This window comes from Trachurus trachurus, assembly GCF_905171665.1.
Source record: "Trachurus trachurus genome assembly, chromosome: 16".
Classification (NCBI taxonomy): Eukaryota; Metazoa; Chordata; class Actinopteri; order Carangiformes; family Carangidae; genus Trachurus; species Trachurus trachurus.
In genome coordinates this window covers 3424978-3444194 of record NC_139902.1, presented here as the reverse complement: position 1 = coordinate 3444194, position 19217 = coordinate 3424978, and the positions used below count along the sequence as shown (strand labels likewise).

The following is a 19217-nucleotide window of genomic DNA, read 5'->3' as shown; positions in this document are numbered from 1 at the left end:
GGGCCTGGTTTCAACACTAGATCCCTGAGAGGCCTTCTCAGGAGGGAGAAGGAAGCTCAGTGAGGAGATAAAGACGTGTCCACTGACCATACGCTGAGTCGAGCGCCGTGTTCTGCTTGCGAGTGGTCGCCAGGACATCTGGAGAAGAGAAAACACACAGAAACATCAGTATATGTTTGTGTATGTGTGCGGTTATTCTGGGCTACAATTCAATCATTCCTAATGGGAGACATGTATTGTTGAATCTGTCCTGTTTGCAGTTCTCATCACATCACAGACACAAGCACAAGAGCTGTAAACAACCCACTGTCTCTTACATAAAACAAAGTGAAAAAAAAGAAAAAAAACACACTTCTATGAGCAGATGCTTCATTAACATAAAAAGATGGAGAGCGGTGCTGCGGTGTGAACGGGGGTGGACAAACTGCTCTTCAAGCTTCTTCATCATGAACTGAATTGCTGCCCTCATTGAAATAAATACATTATAATGCACCGTCATAATTTGCTGGAGCTGCAATCACTTGTTCCTGCTGCCGTTCTGCCATCCAGATCTGATAACAGCCCTGAGCTGAGCTGCACACACACACACACACACACACACACACACACACACACACACACACACACACACACCCCCCTCTCTCTCTCTTTATTGCTTATGTAAATCACTGAGAATAAATAAATGTTTCCATCTCACCGTGGCAGGTATCCGGGTGCTGGTGGTAGCCGTTCTCCACGTCCTGCTCAAACCCGCCTCTGGAGACAGACGCACACAAAACACACAAAAACACACACACACACACACACACACAAAAAAACAAAAGAGACCGGTCAGTGAATTTGCATCTTCCCCAAAGTCTTTCCCAAAATTGGTTTTGTTGATGGAGGCTGCTCACAGACTCGGAGGTAGGAGCACAGTTACAAAATGTAATTTGTGGTGTGTGTATGTGTGTGTGTGTGTGTGTGTGTGTGTGTGTGTGTGTGTGGGGCTGAGGTCAGTGTGTGGGTGTGTATGTGTGTGTTTCCATTTGTTGTTTGGACACAGTGGCCACACCTGAGGGGAAAGTCCATCCTTGGATCTTCTTACAAGGACGTGAATCATCAGTTGTGTGCTGCTCAGCAGATTCACACTTATTTTGTGATGAAAAGTTGTAATTTCTTTTTTGTAGGCTATCCTCACTCCACCCCACTGCTCCCATATATATATTATACCCCATATATATATATATATATATATATATATATATATATAGTACAGGCCAAAAGTTTGGACACACTCAATGCATTTCCTTTATTTTCATGACTATTTACACTGTCGATTCTCACTGAAATTCCACTAATGAACCCTGACAAGGCACACATGTGAAGTGAAAACCATTTTCAGGTCAGGTTCACCTCTTGAAGCTCATCAAGAGAATGCCAAGAGCAAAAAGCAGTAATCAGAGCAAAGGGTGGCTACTTTGAAGAAACTAGAATTGGAGGGGTCAGAGATAGAGGAGGAGGAAGAAGAAGGAGAGGAAGAAGAAAAGAAGAAAGAGAAGACAAAGAAGAAAAGACATGTTTTTAGTTATTTCACACTTTTTTTGTTAATTCCACATGTGTTCATTCATAGTTTTGGTGCCTTCAGTGAGAGTAAAGGAAACACATTGAATGAGAAGGTGTGTCCAAACTTTTGGCCTGTACTGTATATATATATATATATATATATATATATATACACGCCGTATATATATATATATATATATATATATATATATATATACATATACACCGTATATATATATACGGTTATGGTGATATATAAACATATAAACATATATGTATATGCATACATGAAGAGACAGAAGTCAGTGAGACAGCCTCAGTCCACACAAGAACTATGGCAAGTTCTCCAAGATGCTTCAACAAGCTGCCAGTCAAGAACCTGGAAGACCTGTGAGTGAGTGTCTGGACAAAGACAAAGCCCGGTCACACCACATTCACCTAAATCAATTTATGATTTAGGTCTCTGCTGCTGACTGAACTCCGTATGAAGTTAAACCATAATTAAAGCCTGTTCATGGCATTATCTTTGAGCATCTTCACTTTACTTTTAATGCCTAAAACATTTGCACAGTACTATATACCATATATATACACAGTATATATATATATATATATATATATACACCCATAATGAGAGTGATCTTGCCATTATACTCCCTTTTATGTGGATCTATTATCACATCTTCAGGATATATGAAGATATAAGTCTGCAACACATGATGACATATTCATGATGAAGGTGTTGTAACATGTTTCATTATGTAAAATACCCTGCTGTTAAGATTGTGTTTACATTTATACATACATACAGTACTTCATGGCCTGGCGCCATCTCCACATAGTTATTACATTTATACAAACGAGGACCACCAGATCAACTACTAATAGGGACTGTGTGGTTCCATACAGGAAAACCTCTTTCAGTCAAAATACCCTGTCAACGAAAGGAACTGCAATCTGGAACACACTACCCTTACCCATAAAGGAATGCCCTACCTTGACTACCTTCAAGAGCCACCTGAAGGTATGGCTCAGAGCCAACCAAACATGTAATCACCTTTAATGTCCTAACTGCATGCTTTTACTGTACTGCTCTGTCTTAACACACGTGTTGTAATATTGTATGTGTTTATGCTATTTCCTACTTAAAATGTATTCTAACCTTTTGATCTGTATTGTAACACCAACCTGCCTAGAGGACTCCAGATGGAAATTAGCCCTCGGGCTACAATCTGGCACATTTACAGGTACTACGGTACATGTTTATTAATGTGCATTGTCCTGACTTCTAAATAAATACGGTAAATAAAAAAAATAAAATAAAATGTACACTGCTAACTCTAACACCATGAACGTTCATGAAAACAACATAAACCGATCAGACATAAGATCATAACCACCTGTCTAATAAAGTGTTGGTCTCTTTTGCTGCCAAATACACAACAAACTCTGCTGTACTGTGTTCTGACAGCTATCAGAAGCAGCACGAACCTGTTCAACAGTATCTGGTCTGTTGGATCCTTACGCAAATTCTTACACTGCCCATTTTTCCTGCGTCTAACACATTAACTTTGAGGACGACATGTTCATATCCTGCCCGCTAACAGGAGCCATGTTGAAGTGTTATTCACTTTGTTAGTGCTCATCATGTAATGCCATGGTAAAACATGTTTTTCTCATATGTTTTTAACATGTCTGGCTGAAAACTGCTCGGAGACATTTGGAACCCTGTGTATATAATATCAACAGGCTTTGGGATAGATCCTCCTCCTCCTCCTCCTCCTCCTCCTCCTCCTCCTCCTCCTCCTCCTCCTCCTCCTCAGTCAGTCATTTTCTCCATGCTGTAGATGTGAGCCCCTCTCTCTCCAGGTGTCACACTGTGGCTGCACCACTGTGTTTTTCTCTGCTGCTGGAATTGGTGCCTGACATTCTGCTGCTCTGAGATGAACGTCTCACTGTACGATTGTTACATGTCCGTAAAAAAAAAAAAAAAACACTGTCTGAAAGGATCGATCGAGAGTGACCCGCACAAAAACTTAAAAGTAATTTGTGTGGATGTTCTCTGAAGGGTGGAACACGTTATCTGTGGTGTACATAGGACACATGAAGTCCACACCCACACAGACCAGCACCTGCTCCTCCAGTCACAGCGCTCACTGGACCATAAGCCAGCAGATATCTGAGCCCCACAACACTGAGCTGATAATGTGTCAACACTAGTCCAGGTCCAAGAGACAACACTGATGTCTGCAGGATGCACTTAAAGGGGACATATTATGGAAATATGACTTTTTGAAGGCTCTTTAACATATTTGTCTTGCCTTCCGGCCCCCTAAATGTGAGAATTGACAAAAGAATCTGTAATTTTCAGGCTCCCTAGATTGAAATCCATGTGGTTTTATGAGCTGTTCCCTCAGTTGTCTTCCAGTGATGTGACTAGGACTCAAATTTGCATAGTACCACCCCTACCTGGGACAAGGGGCAGGGCAAGCAGTGGTTCATTTGCATTTAAAGGGACAGACACTGAAACCAGCCGTTCTGAACAGGGCTGTTTTGAGAGGATGAAAAGAGCTGTGATGTTTGATCCTTGGGGGATTTTGACCAAAGCATGTCACAGACATGTCTTTAAGACACCTGGGAACTATTTTAATTTTTGGAAAAGGGGCAGAATATGTCTCCTTTAAAGCTGGTGGAAACCCTGAGCTGACATTAACAGCAAGACACCAAGTCATGGAGAGAAGAATAAACACAACAACATGGTCATCATCCCAGACCAAGTCTGGAGTGTCTGAGAAGCTCTGGATCTACAATAAGAACCACATCCCTGTTCTTCCAACCCAAACACATGAGTCCAAAAGACCACACACACACACACACACACACACACACACACACACACACACACACACACACACACACACACACACACACACACACACACACACACACACACACACAGGATGAGGCCCTCAGCTAAACACAGAAACAAAGTATCTTACCACAACTTTCACTTACTGCAACAGTTTTGATTTTGAGGTTCTTTTGACTCTCAGTCTCTGAAACCTGCTGTTTCCAGATGAAGTTTTTAACTGGGAACTCTCTTGTTCTGATGGATAACACCATTAAAGGAGACATATTCTGCCCCTTTTCCACAAATTAAAATAGTTCCCAGGTGTCCTAAAGACATGTCTGTGACATGCTTCAGTCAAAATACCCCAAGGATCAAACATCACAGCTCTTTTCATCCTCTCAAAACAGCCCTGTTCAGAATGGCTGGTTTCAGAGCCTGTCCCTTTAAATGCAAATGAACCACTGCTTGCCCCGCCCCTTCTACCGGTCCCAGGTAGGGGTGGGGTTATGCAAATTCGAAATGTAGTTACATCACGGGAAGTCAACCAAGGGAACAGCTCATAAAACCACATGGATTTCAACCTAGGGAGCCTGAACATTACTGATTTTTTTGTCAATTCTCACATTTTGGGACCTGAAGGGAAGACAAACACCCAAATATGTTAAAGAGCCTTCAAAAAGTGATATTTCTATAATATGTCCCCTTTAAGGTTGAGTCTCTTAAATCTGCTGTTTCCAGATGAAGTTTGTCACTGGGAACACTCTTGTTCTGATGGATCACACCATTAAAACCTGGATGGTCCCACCAGTTGGTCAGAACTGAAAAAGGCCTGTGGCTTCAAATATCAACCAAGTCTATTCACGCTCTTTCTGTCAATTTAATTTAGTTTACTTATCTTAGAAAATGTTGCATACTTTTGCAAATGATTTATTTTCCCACATGCCACACCTACACGCCCACCGTTAGGCCCCGCCCACAGCCTGGGAACCACTGGTCTCTGTGAATGAAGGAGTACTTCATGACTGCTGCTAAGACAATGATCTGGACAACTGAGGCCTACTGGAGCAGAGGAGCTGCATACAAAAGCTCAATCATGTCGAATAAATCCTCTCTACTCCAGAGTCCCTTCCCACCCTGAACTTGTCGCCAAAATCTCTTTTTATTCGTCTTTTGAACCGCTACACCGCACAACTGCCAAGAAAAAGCCGATCCGACACGCCGCTCCGATTGGAAATGTGCCTGCGATTGATTGGTCGCTCCCTCTTCCAAAACACACACCATCCCTCACCTCGGAGTCAATCAGAAATCGAAGGCTCATCCAGACGCAGCCATTTCGGCGGCTGAGTAATGAGATTGAGCTGACGCACGGTGGAGCGGAAGCCCTTCTAAGGCTGAGCGCAGCTTTTGCATCGGCGCCAACAAGTCCGCCCACACATTGTAATGAAGCAAATAAAATAGACATGGGCTCAGATGCTGCACAAGCACGAGTGTAATGATCCAGGATCCGTGCAGAGACACTTTGTACAGGCATGCACGCACGCCTCCTCTATAACAAACCAATTAGTTCCTTATATAACCTAAACACAAACCTACATCTCACACAGATTATGTGCAGCATCTTGCTTTAATTAGCACACGCACACATAACAAATGCATAATTTTGCACGTACGTTTTTAGAGACTCACAATCACCGACACAAACGTACCCTCGGCAGCTGCAGAGACAAACAATAAATGTCTAAATTGGAGGCAGGAGCCGCTGAACAGGAAAAGATGGAGAACAGCGAACCCGCGGCTCAAAGAATTAATCCCCTCAATTTCTTCTCTGGGTTGTGTGTTAAAGCAGCAACTCTGCCATCAACTGACAGGTTTAGAGGTGTGTGTTTGCACAACCTGCTGCAAAGGGGCTGCTTAGCACACAGATACACACCCGCTGCAGTAAATTACACCGTCGGTTAGGCGCTAAAAAGCCCAGGAAGTTCTCCTAAGGAGGGACGGGGGTCGGCCTCAGACAGCAGGTGATTATCAAATCACAGCCTGCCAGGCCGACACTGACTTTTCGTTTTCGGAGAGAACAAACTTTCATAAATAAATAAATACTGAAAATATATCCTGAGGATGTTTTTTTTCTTCTTTTTTCCCCCCAGCAGCCGTAAGAGGAGGCACCATAAACGGACCGATCCAATCTACAGTGAGTTTACAGGCCACAGCAGCGATAAAACACCATGATGTATCAGTGTGTAGAGAGAGATGATCAATACATCTACAAATTCACTTTTTATTTACAAGGGTTTTGCAGCACAGAGGAGTTCAGTTGTTGCTCTGGCTGACATCCTCCTTCAACACAACACACACACACACACACACACACACACACACACACACACACACACACACACACACACACACACACACACACACACACACACACACACACACACACACACACACACACACACACACACACACACACACACACACACTGAGTCTGCAGTTCATTCCTCTCTGCTCGTCAAACCAGCAAAGTGCAGTAAACAAAGAAGTCAGCTCTGTGACGTCTGACGCCAGCTTCTCTAAAAAAACTAAAAACGCTGCTGTGGAGCGGGGTTTTATGGCACGAAGGCTTAAAGGTCCAGTGTGTAATAGTTGGCAGGGTCTACTTGCCAAATCTGAATATACTACCTACTACTGTAAGTGTATAATTGCTATAAAATAAAATGTGTTTGGTTTTCGTAGCCTTATAATTCTTCTTTTATATCTATACATACATATATTTCTATACAAGAAAAGTTTTCTCCTCGGCTTACAGCAGAGCAGAGTGACTGACAGACCTGTGTTTCAGACCAAACACTCTATGTAAGTGATTGCCGTCGGAAGATATAACTATTTAAGACTTACATTAACACAAATATATCACTTACTTCTGCTTTAAATTTAAAAAAAGTTTAATAACAAAAAAAATAATAGGCCTAACAGAACAAAACATTTATATTTAGCCTGATTCTCTCTCCTATGCCATCTTGGTGTTGAGTCCCTGAGCTGAGTGGAGGAGTGCATCAGTCAGAAGACTCCTGTGTGTCGATATGTTGTCAGCAGAGCAGCAGATAGGGCTTGTTGCTTGTCAATCTATTGCTTGATCATGATCGTACGGGAGCTGTCGCAGTGTATTATGGGATTTGTAATGTGAATAAACAGTGTTAGAGCTACACAGGTGGGCCAATAATAGCCCACCTGGAGTTGAAATTTCTCCCTCCAGGGGTTTAATCTGCCAGATAATAGTTAAAACACACAAGAGCGCTTTGCAAACTCCACGTTACAAAGGCAGCAGAATAAAATAGACAAAAAATCAATATGTTTCAAAGAGAAGAAAACAACACATAAAGCAATCAGGTGTGTTAAAACCGATACGGTCATTTTTAAAAGAAGGGGAAAGTAAAACAGGAAAAGCTCTCAGATGAACGTGTGTGTGCTGTGTTGTTCACAGTGTCAGTACACATGTGGAGGTACATTAGACGGTGTGTGTCAGTCTGGGAACAGAACGTGGTGACAGACAGTGGTGCTTCTGGTGGAGCGCTGAGATGCATCGCTGCAGGGAAGTGGGACAGTGACGCTCCGACGCCGCTCACATTAGAAACAGGATGTGTTTTGTTTTGATGCTGCGCCACAGATGTGCACTGCCCTCGCTAAGAAAAGATCAGGATTACTAAAAACCCACACGACCGGCAGACACCCACACTCAGCTGATATTTCCACCTACATGCACAGAGCGTTTCAGCCTCGGCAGCGGGATAGGAGCACGTATACTGTAACAGAAGGACTGAGGCTGATGGATACTGTGTCATTAGGCAACCGAGTTAAAAGACAAACAGTGGATGAGATGAAGAGCGCGGCTCTCGGCGTGGAGGGAGCTGGAGGTGAGCGTCTGGGCTGAAACCTGATTGATTGGATTAGAAACTAAAGCTCAGAGCTCTGTCTCAACCCTTTGCTCTGCATTTTAAAACTTTTCCCAGCTGTGTAGAGTCAGCGGGTCAAGGTCCAGTCCTGAATATCAAACACCGTCAAGATGAATGTTTAACAAGAGAAACAGACAGTGAGTTGTTCAGAAGAGTTCATCACAACAGATGATTATGGTATGATTTTATCTCCTCACTGTCGCAAAATCCTGTTTTATAATATAATGACTGAGTATGGCCGTCCTGATTATTTGATGTAATTGATTATATAAATACATCGACACGCTCAATAGACATTCAGAAACAGAAAAAAAAAAAAGTTTATAGATAGAGTGAAGGGGAAACATGGCGGCACCTGGTCCTAAAGTGAAAGTGAAGGAGATAAAAGCTGGAGGAGGAGAGGTGGAGAAGTGAGTTGTGTTTATTTAATCCTGTTGGAAAGAAGTTCTGTTTGTGTTCACTTGCACTCATGTGTTAATGTCTTCCACATTTGACTTCATTTAAATTGCAGTTTATTCAGGACTTATCTATTCCTACTTGAATCCTTCTACTTGGGCTGGTCACTGGAGAGGAGAGACTCAAGTTGAACTGTTCTAACAAGTTGCTGATTTTCAATACTTTAATCTTTGAGTGCAAAATCTTACGAGATATGAATGAATAAATGAAGAATTTAAATAAGAAGTGTTTCTTGTTTGTAAATTAATATTAAAGGGATAGTTCACCAAAAATTCAAATTTCACTCATTATCTACTTTTTAAATTTGAATTTTGGGTGAACTATCCCTTTAAATCGACCAAAAAAAGGCTAGATTAGTTGAAAAATATGTTGTTTGATTAATGGACTAATGGGAACAATGGGACAGGACAGCACCTAGGTGAGTGTCCATGTCTCCTTCAGTGGTGACAGATCTGTAGACTGACTGTTTTTATTCTCTAAATACAGTTCTCTTCATGGTGTTTTGCTCGAGTTCTGCTTTGTTTGTTTTATAATTAATGTATAGATTTTTTCATCCTGTAGTTCAGACACTAAACGTTTCTCCATCCGGCTTTTGGGATGGAAAACAAATCTGTATTTATGCTGCGTGTCATTTTATCATGTGGGCTGCTGATGGAGTCATTATTTGTCTGAACCTGCGTTTTATCTTGTTTACGGACTCTCCTCTGCAGGCGTTAATTTGTTGTGCAGATCCTCACCTTCACCGACTACATCTGCCTGCAACTGTATGTTATTTAAGGTTGAGTCAACACCACGTTCATTAAAACCCTGGAACGAGGCGGACAGAGATGTGTTTCCTGTGATCTGCTAAGTGGAAATGCAGCAAAGCTCTTTTTATTATCAAAGCCAGGATACGAACGACGATCACGACAGAACAACTGTCAAACCGGGAGGGGGGGGGAAGCAAGTCGCTGTGTTTGGCCCAGCGAGAATAATGCCATTAATATACTCAGACGGCAGCGTCGCATCATCATGGCAACGGAAAATTCATATCTCCAAATGGCCTGGTGATGGTTGCCACCGGCGAAGCCCAGGACATGAACCCTCCTGCTGGGGGTTTGTGGGTAAAAAGCAGACAGATGTCGATATCTGCCAGCCAGCAGCGTCTTGTGTTTGGAAAGCAGAACTAAATGAATTCTTGCCTGATGCTCGTGTTCGTCTGTTTATTCAAGTGCATGAACACCAGAGAAGGTCAATTATGGTGACGGGTCGGGCGCTGACATGTCTGGCGTGCTTTTCCAGACGTAAAGGTGACCCGTCGTCCCACTAGTTAACTAAACTCTTGTGTGTGCTTCACCTCAGCCTTCTCCTCTCCTCTCCTCTCCTCTCCTCTCCCCTCCTCTCCTCTCCTCTCCTCTCCTCTCCTCTCCCCTCCCCTCCCCTCCCCTCCCCTCCTCTCCTCTCCTCTCCTCTCCTCTCCTCTCCTCTCCTCTCCTCTCCTCTCCTCTCCTCTCCTCTCCTCTCCTCTCCTCTCCTCTCCTCTCCTCTCCCCTCCCCTCCCCTCCCCTCCCCTCCCCTCCCCTCCTCTCCTCTCCTCTCCTCTCCTCTCCTCGCTGGCTGTTTTCATATTTATCCTGTCGATGTGGAAAGTTCCTCTCTGCTCCACTTTTACATGTGGGAGAGTGAAATGGTTTTTGATCCAGTTTGCAACTTTCACAGGTGTCGTGTGGAAAACTCAACGCCTCCGGAGCAACTTAACCCTGAGGATGGAGTTTAGATCAGCGCTGCCCTTGTACTGAAACTGAAGGACCTCCTCTACCTATGTAACCTCGGGGTCAAGAACAAGGCCCAGAGAACTCTGCTGCTCACTGGCAGGGCCATTGTATAGGGGAGAAAGGTGATGATAATTCTAGGGGCCCAACGCCGAGTAGGTCCCACAAAATATACTGAATTATTCTGCATAAGACCCTGACTAATACTCATAGTAATGCTGCATTAGCATCAAAACAAAGTAGGCTAAATAAAAAATGATAATACATACGTAGTCTAAGAAAAAAAGTGGAAAAGTCAGGGGCCCACTTTAGTATTCTTTCAGGGGGCCCAGAATTCCTAGCAACGGCCCTGTTTACAGGTATAGACTGCCAAGATGCAGAACCAGACTCCAGACTTCCATTGTTCCTGCTGCTACCTGTAAATACCTATAAAATATAGTTGTATAACTCTTGACAGTTATTGAAGAATCTGTGTATAAATTGTGTATTTATCGTACTGTATCTATTGAGGTACTGTTTCTGTTAGTATGTGTATCATTTAGTTTTTTCCTCTTCCACACGCCGCTGATCTAAACCGCTGATAGGTGGAGTGATACATAGAGCGCGTCACGGAGCCTGCCTGTGTGGAGGGATACTGTATGTTGGTTGGTTAGTTCCAGATAAACGTCTTTTTTCCGACCAGTCGATGAGGCATTTTATTGTCATAACGGCGCTGTAACGGGGAAAACAGTACGTTTTTGATTACCCGTTACTGAAAAAAGTAGCACCGTTAGTAACACTGTTATTTTAAACACTGTTACTCCCATCACTGACTGTAACACATCATCATATACACAAACTGCAAACAGTCTAGTCAAAAACTGCATGATTAAATACCAAACATTCACCAGACATCACATTACTACCTAAACAGTTCTGTCTGACAATAATGATTCCTCAGAATATATTTCTTATTCATTGAATTTACAATTTATTTAAATGGTCTATTACTACCTTTTTAAAAATGTGTTTTAAAAAGTTTGTTCTGGGTTAAAGTGCAAGTAAGTTATCACACTGTGTCTTGATTGTCTGGTTGCATATTTGAATCATACTTTTCCTGTAGTTGAATGCTACAGTTTCTGATTCACTTGCCACTGCAGGACAATTTGATCAGCAGGGATAATAAAGAAACCTGCAAATGTTATACAAGTTAAACTGATAAGTGATTTGAACAACAGGAGGAATTTGAAAAAAAGCCATTAGAGGATCAAAATAGAGAAACGCAGATTCAAAAAGCAGATCAGATTTGAATAAAAACTGCTCTGAGAACGTCGTATTTGTCCTCCAGGGTCGGATGTGTGACGCCAACATTTTTGGCATTTCCAAGTGTCCATGAGCTGGAAACGTTCTGGGAACCAGTGGCCCAAGGTCGACCATTTTTGGTCCCACCCACTATAAATCATCACATGTGACTGGCTGGAGTTACCAGCCACTGGGCTTCCTACTGATTAACACACAGTTACAACAAATCCTTCATTGTCTTAGATCCCTGAGAAACTCTATTTACCAGATGTTTAAAGAAATTTAAATACGAAAGTCGCACGTTTTGAGGCCTGATCAGTGAGCGATATGTTCAGGAAGCTGCTGCTGCTGCTGCTGCTGAGGCTGGAGAGCGTCAGGAGTCAGGACCTCAGCTCTTTAACACACACACACACAGACCAACAATGGCCTCGTCCACACAGGAGCTTCAACCTGCTCTGCCAAGCTGACCTGCTTTCTCCTCCACTTTCTTTATCCATCTTCTGTCCTTGGCCGTGTTTTGTTTTTCAGGCGACAGTGATGCATTATGGACGACACAGGAAAGTAAAACACCCTGAAACACACTATGAAGCCGAGCCGTCCGGCCACACAATCTTTCAACGTGTGAGATGAAAAAATACAGAGAGAGAGAGAGATGGCTGTGGTCTCTCTCTTCTATCCCTCTCTCTCTCTCTTTTATCCCCTGGATCAGCTTCAAATCAGTCATTGAAATTTATACCACCTCTGGATGAGAAAAGACTGGAGGAGAAAAATAGAAAGAGGCTGATAGTTCATGAACAGAGTGATGTGTGAGAGGAGGGACAGACAGAGTGTATGGGGGGAGGGGTGTGTGCATGGGGGGGGTCTGCTGATTCACCTCTGCCCCTTTCTACCTTTCCACTGGTTCTTCCTCCTTTCACTGACACACACACAGACATATATCAAAGACTTCACTTGAGGCAGCTTTACAACCAGACGTCACACACACACGGCCTGAGCAGAGCCTTTCTGTTCTACAATAATGAAAAACAGATGCTCTGCAATATTTTGCAAAAATTCCCTCCCTCCCTCCCTCCTGTGTTTTCTCCTCCTTTTACCCTTTGCTCCCTTTTCTTTTGCTCCTTTATTTCATCCCTCCTTCCCTCCGCTTCCCAACTTTTTTTTTTTTTTTGTCATCGTCTCTCTTTCCTCGTCCCTCTGTCCTCCTCTCCTCTCCGTCTGCTCTCCTCTCGCTCTCTCTTTGGCTGATAGGTTGAGTCTGCGCAGGAGTTTTTTGGCTGATCTCTTTTCAGGTTCTGGTCCGTTGCTTTCCAGAGCAGCTCCGTCCCGCACGCTCAGCGCCGGCTCATAAATCAAACCTCAGCGAGAAGCTGGGAGCTGCTCGCCGGCGTGAAGCCACATCGGCACTTCCTCTCTCTCTCTCTGACTGACTCCTGACCTCCAACCGCACACCTCAGCCTCGTCTTAATTACACCCTGAGACACACTCACTCTTCTAGTCACAATACGGCCACTATATACAGTAATATTTACTGATGTGATTAGTGTGTACCATAAGCCATGTGTGTCTGCATGTGAGATGATATTTTGGAGAGGATGTGATGTCAAATTAATGAAGATGTTTCTGAGTTTGTGTCTTTGCAGGTGTTTTCTTAAGCTGTGGTGTTTTGAGCTCTAGGGGCCTTAAAGGGATAGTTCAACATTTTGGCAAATTGGCCCATCACCATAATCCCTATAGTCATAGCAGTAGGTTTGTTACCTTTAATTGTCGGTGCAAGCTATTTTTAGAACGGTGGAGCAGAGCCGTGAGCTGCTCAGAGCTACGCTACAGAGGCTAATGGGATTTCTTGGTTTCCCTCATCAAACTCATCAAATACACAATCCAACAACTCCAAAACGCTCTGGTGGACAAGTTGTGACCTGCACATTCACCACGCTATGAGATAATAACACAACGTTACCAGACAGAGTTGTTTTCGAGGCAAATGCAGAGACTGCTTGATGAAAAACTGCCCCCGATGGTAACTTGCATCAGCTGTTTTGCATGAATTTACCTAATTCTGTCTCATAACGTTACATTCTGCGGTTCTAAAAATAGCCTGCACCAACAATTAAAGGTAACAAACCTACTCCTAAGACTATGGCAATGGGCCAATTTGCCAAAATGTTGAACTAACCCTGGCTTTAAAAACATGCTTAGCTTAGCACACAGACTGTAAACAAGGGGACACAGCTAATTCAGCTCCTTCTTAAAGGTCACACAACGACTCTTCCAGCCGCTCGTTAGGCTCATTAATCAACACATTATATCCTGATTATTTCCACACAAGAAGCGAGGTGTGAAAAAAAGAAAAGAAAAAGTTTTTCACGGGAGGACGATGAGCATCGCCGCTTCGTGGAGTCGTGTCATGACAACCAGCTGCTGGAAACAGCTGCTTGTCTGTCGGAGACAAGACTACCAGGAAGTGGCTGTGACCGGCTGAGGAGCTGCATGGCAACATGTGGAGGAGAGAGGTCCAGAAATCTATAAACAGCACAAAATCATCCGTCGGCAGAAAACAAAAGACGGAATGATTTAAGCACAGGGGCCCAAATATCACACTGTCAACTCCACAAATAGAGGCAGGGCACAGAAACAGGCATCTGAGAGAGAGAGAAAAAAATCCTATTAGCCTCTGTCTGTGTGAGGGCAGGGACAGGGACACGTCTGACTGGCCACGCAGGCCATATGCAGTAATTCCAGCTCTGCACATTTTCAGCCATCAAAATAATCTATGGGAAGTCAGTCGTCAGAGGAAGTGATGCTGTCTGAATGTTTGTGCCTGTGTGTGCGCGTTTGCGTTAACACACACACACACACACGGTTTAGAACCAATGTACACAGAGGTAAAAGAGCAGTGATTTAGCATCAGGTTGTACATCGGCGCATGCAAAGTCCTTGACTGTCACAGGAGCAGAAAATAGTACCTTAAACTGCCTCTCTTCCTCCTCCTCCTCCTCCTCCTCCTCTACATTTTACTGCATCCATCTATCTGTCTCCCTATTCATCCATCCATCCAAACACATCCATCCATCTTTCCTCCCTAGTTCAGCAGACGGTGCGGTGCCACGCTGCGTGATTGAAACGCATGACGCTCAACATCACTTCTGATGTTATGACAGAGAGATGTTGAAGATGATCTTTCTGCACATTACCCAGAATTCTGTGTATGTAGGGTGTGAACTGATTGTTGGCAGCCAAACAAATATCTTGATTTCCCAATGTATTAACTTAAAGGGATATTTCAACATTTTGGCAATATTGCCATAATCCCTATAGTAAGTTCATTACTTTTAATTGTTGGTGCAAGCTATTTTTAGATCAACGGGGCAGAGACGCAAGCTGCTCAGCTAACGCAACGGAGGCTCATGGGATTTCCACGTTTCCCTCATCAAACTAAATATGCACAATCCAACAACTCCAAAACACTCTGGTGGACAAGTTGTGACCTATGAGTGGACAAGTTGTCCACTCATAGGTCTCTGGTGGACAAGTCGTGCACGCTATGAGATAATAACGTATAATTATGTAACATTACGACACATGAAGCAAATACTTTCGCTTTTGAAGTCAGTCTGCCCAGCAGTCGTGTCTGGAATGTAGTTCCGGCTACGCATTTGCCTCAAAAACAACTCCTTCTCATAATGTTCCATTAGGAGGTGAATGTGCAGGTCACAACTAGTCCACCAGAGCGTTTTGGAGTTGTTGGATTGAGTATTTGATGAGTTTGACGAGGGAAAGCCGGAAATACCATTTGCCTCCGTAGCGTAGCTCTGAGCAGCTCGCGGCTCTGCCCCGCCAATCGAAAAACAGCTTGCACCGACAATCAAAGGTAATGACCCTATGCTATGAGTGTAGGCAGTGTTTCCCCCAGAAAATGTGTTAGTTAAGGTGGTGTCCGTCCTGTTGGCGGGGGGGGGGGGGGGGGGGGGGCGGCGCGCCGTGCCGTGCCGTATTAAGTTCCGCTTTCACCACACGCGCTGCTGTTATGCATGCGCGCTTCTCTGTGGTGTGTATGTGTGTGAGATGATGCGGAGATGAATGAAGGCGTTCGTCCGACGGGGGGGGGCGGCGAATATCGCTACTTTTTAATTTTTTTAAGACGTTAGTTTAGGCGGCAGCTCTTTCCTGTTAAGGCGGCCGCCTTAACAGGAAAGAGCTGCGGGAAACCCTGAGTGTAGGGATTATGGCAATAGGCAAATTTGCCAAAATGTTGAACTATCCCTTTAATGCAGAAACCCACCCTGCCACGAGCGAGCACATGAACATCCGTTGGGAAAAGTGCATCAGTAACATGTGTTTACAGCGTCTGAGCCACTGGGGCATTAAACAGCATGAAACATTCACCTGCTATGTCAAGATCAGTCACTTTTAAATGCTGATTTTCTTTCATTAGAATTATTATTCTATGTCATTACTTACAAAACACCGTGTCCTTGACTTGTACGCCTCATTTTCCACCATGTTGGTTTCTATAATAACTTTGCCTCCCTGCCAGCTCAGCAGTCCATCACACACGCACGTGAACTCAAGAGGCTTTAAGGCCGAAGGAGCATTTCTGACACATTTAATCAGATGGATTCATGTTGTGGGTCTTGGTAGAAAACTGCTGGTTCGATATTCATTATGTTTACGTTGCCCACTTGTCTACTTGCAGATAAGCCGTTGGTGATCAGGTCCGGGGGCTGAACCAGTCGCCCCGAGGAGCCGGAGCAGACGTGAGAGCGATTGCTTCGGCTCCGCGTTATTGACCGAGTTACAAATGCGTCCGCCGTGGCTGCGAGTTAGAGAACTAATAATGACTTTATATCGCCGCGTCCACCCATGTGCTTTCAGACTGACCAAACAACACAGCGTCTGATCTCGCTAATTAGTCCGAGTTCGTCCGGGGAAGAATTAGCAGCTGAAAGCTCCTGCTGGAGCGTTTGATTAGAGAGCAAATCTGCACGCGCGTGTCTCTAGGTGGTTCATGATTGGAGACCTCGGCTGCAGGAGGAGTCAACAATGAATCATGTTGCCTAGAAAATTGCTGCTGCGTCGTTAAATGGGATGAAAGTCTGAGGCATGTTTTTACTTCTGGGGCTCTTTCCCATGCACTGATATTAAAACTGATGTTTTTTCTATAAGTCGGCAAAACAAAGTTGCAACCAGAGGAGAAACATTAGAAACATTAACACAGAAACTGGACTACGAAACTGTAGCAGTAACAGAAAATGAATTCAACGTTTTATCCCTTAAAGAAGCTTAAAGATAGGGAAATCATCTTATTTGATATTACTGAAGATCAGGCCAAATGTAATATTAGATATGAGCATTTCACTTATTCAGTTTGGTACTAATAACTAAGTAAAGTGTGAATATTGTTATTTGTAGATGTTTCCTCGTCAGTATGGTCAATGTGTTGCAAAAGACGGCTGTCAAACACTCTTACTGTCCCCAACATGTCCATAACTGTGTTGAACAGAAGTTCTGAGAATTTCAGAAGCTCAGTTAATGTTTGGAAGAGAAACGACGACCTTGATACACTGCAGCGGATTTTTCTTTACATGTCATACCGCTGCAAACAGACAATATCTCCTAATAATATATCAGTGGCTCGGTGCTCCCCATTAGCCTGAATGAGTGTCACTGGTGATTCTTGAACATGCACTTAAGAGGAGCGAGACACAAACAACACAGCAGTCAAGCAGCTTTTATCAATTTCAAAGTCCACATTAATTCTATATTGATGGCTGGTTAATGGTGGTGGGGGTGACATTTCTCAGCTCCAAGCTATAATAAGTACAAGCTGCATGTGGGCTTGAGTGTGTGTGTGTGTGTGTGTGTGTGTGTGTGTGTGTGTGTGTGTGTGTGTGTGTGTGTGTGTGTGTGTGTGTGTGTGTGTGTGTGTGTGTGTCTGTGTGTGTGTGTCTGTGTTTGTGTTACTCACTTGAAACCAGGTGAGACCGTGGCACAGCTGCCTGACTTGAGCCAAATGCAATAAGGGTCCCGTGAAGACAGACAGCTCCTGCAGACAGACAGAGACACAGACAGATGGTCGGTGATGGAGGGAGGTGTAGAGATGTTGGCTCGGTAGCCAAGGAAACAATGCTGCCATGACCTAAAAGTATCCAGTCTGAAATCACTGCAACACAGGTGAGAAGAGTCAAAGGAAAGATGAGAATCACACTAGTAACAGCTTGGACTTGTTTTTACTTTCTTCCTGAATCAGAGGGATTAAAAACTTGTTTAGACTTGTTTTTTTTCTCTTCTATATCCTTTAAGTTTTAATCCATAATTACTTTTGACCCCATAGATTACAAGTATTTACACAGAAATGATCTTGTACGTGCATCATCTCATCAACCACAACAGAAAAAAATACCCTTTTTCTCTTGTTTAGCAAAATTTACTTATGTAAAAACACTTTCAACATCATCAGAAAAAAAAGAAACTTACTAATTCTTTAAACTAATTAAATGTGAAGTGACTTCCATCATACAATATCAATACATTCTGGCCCCAGAGAAAACAAAACCCACACAGCCATGTTCCCTGGGTACAACAACATCATGTTCACTACATTCTGCACAACACCCCTTAATAATAAACACATTGAAAACAGGAATTGGATGTGGGATTAAACTGTGTTTATTTGAACGTGTAATAGTTGGAGCAGTATTAAAGCTGAAACAAGCTTATTCAAGTTTTACTTTATTGTTTTTAATCTTGGTTACTTTGACTTTTTTTTTTTGATTTCAAGGTTTTAGAAGATCTGTTTTGACGAATAACAGTCTCCAGGCTTGTGAGCAGCGGATTTTTGTTGTTGACATGACTGTGCCTTTAAGTTGCTGCAGGTCACTGAGATCAGCTGATAATCAGCTACGCTAAGTTTACAACGCTGAGCCATGAATGACCTTATAGAGGGAGAACAGACGCTGCTCTCAGGTCAGCAGACCAGTCAGTCACTGTATGTCTGCTGTGTGGTTTTACTCAACAACATGTGCTGCATGGATTTGGTTGACGGTTTGTTTACTTCCTGCTTTTTGACAGCAGTCGCAGCATTAAAGCAGAAATAAGCGATCCTGTCGTTTTGGCTGGTTGTAGCGTTCCAGGCAACCCACTCGTGTTTTTCCGACCTGTTTTACCTGTGAAAGTCACTATAACTGCCACTCGTAACTTCCGACCCGTGAAGTCGTACCAGATCGAACTGGTACGACTTCACAGGTCGGAAAAACACGAGTTACGGGTTGCCTTGAACGCACCATAACATCTTGTCAGCCGATGGAGTTAGCAGCCCCCGCCCTCGTCATGGATCTATTGGTCCTCGTCCCTACGTCACCACATTCACGCGCATCCCTTGGC

General features: G+C 43.5%; 1 protein-coding gene across 1 annotated transcript in view; it reads right to left on the bottom strand.

Moving 5' to 3' along the window:
* sema6cb (semaphorin 6Cb) overlaps positions 1 to 19217 on the bottom strand; it is a 142099-nt gene that overhangs the window by 23735 nt on the left and 99147 nt on the right. Inside the window, exons 15-17 of the mRNA XM_083989804.1 lie at positions 17803 to 17880; positions 698 to 756; positions 88 to 138 (exon numbers count right to left, since the gene is read on the bottom strand). Coding sequence (XP_083845930.1) covers positions 88 to 138; positions 698 to 756; positions 17803 to 17880 — 188 coding nt within the window. The remainder of the gene's footprint in view (positions 1 to 87; positions 139 to 697; positions 757 to 17802; positions 17881 to 19217) is intronic.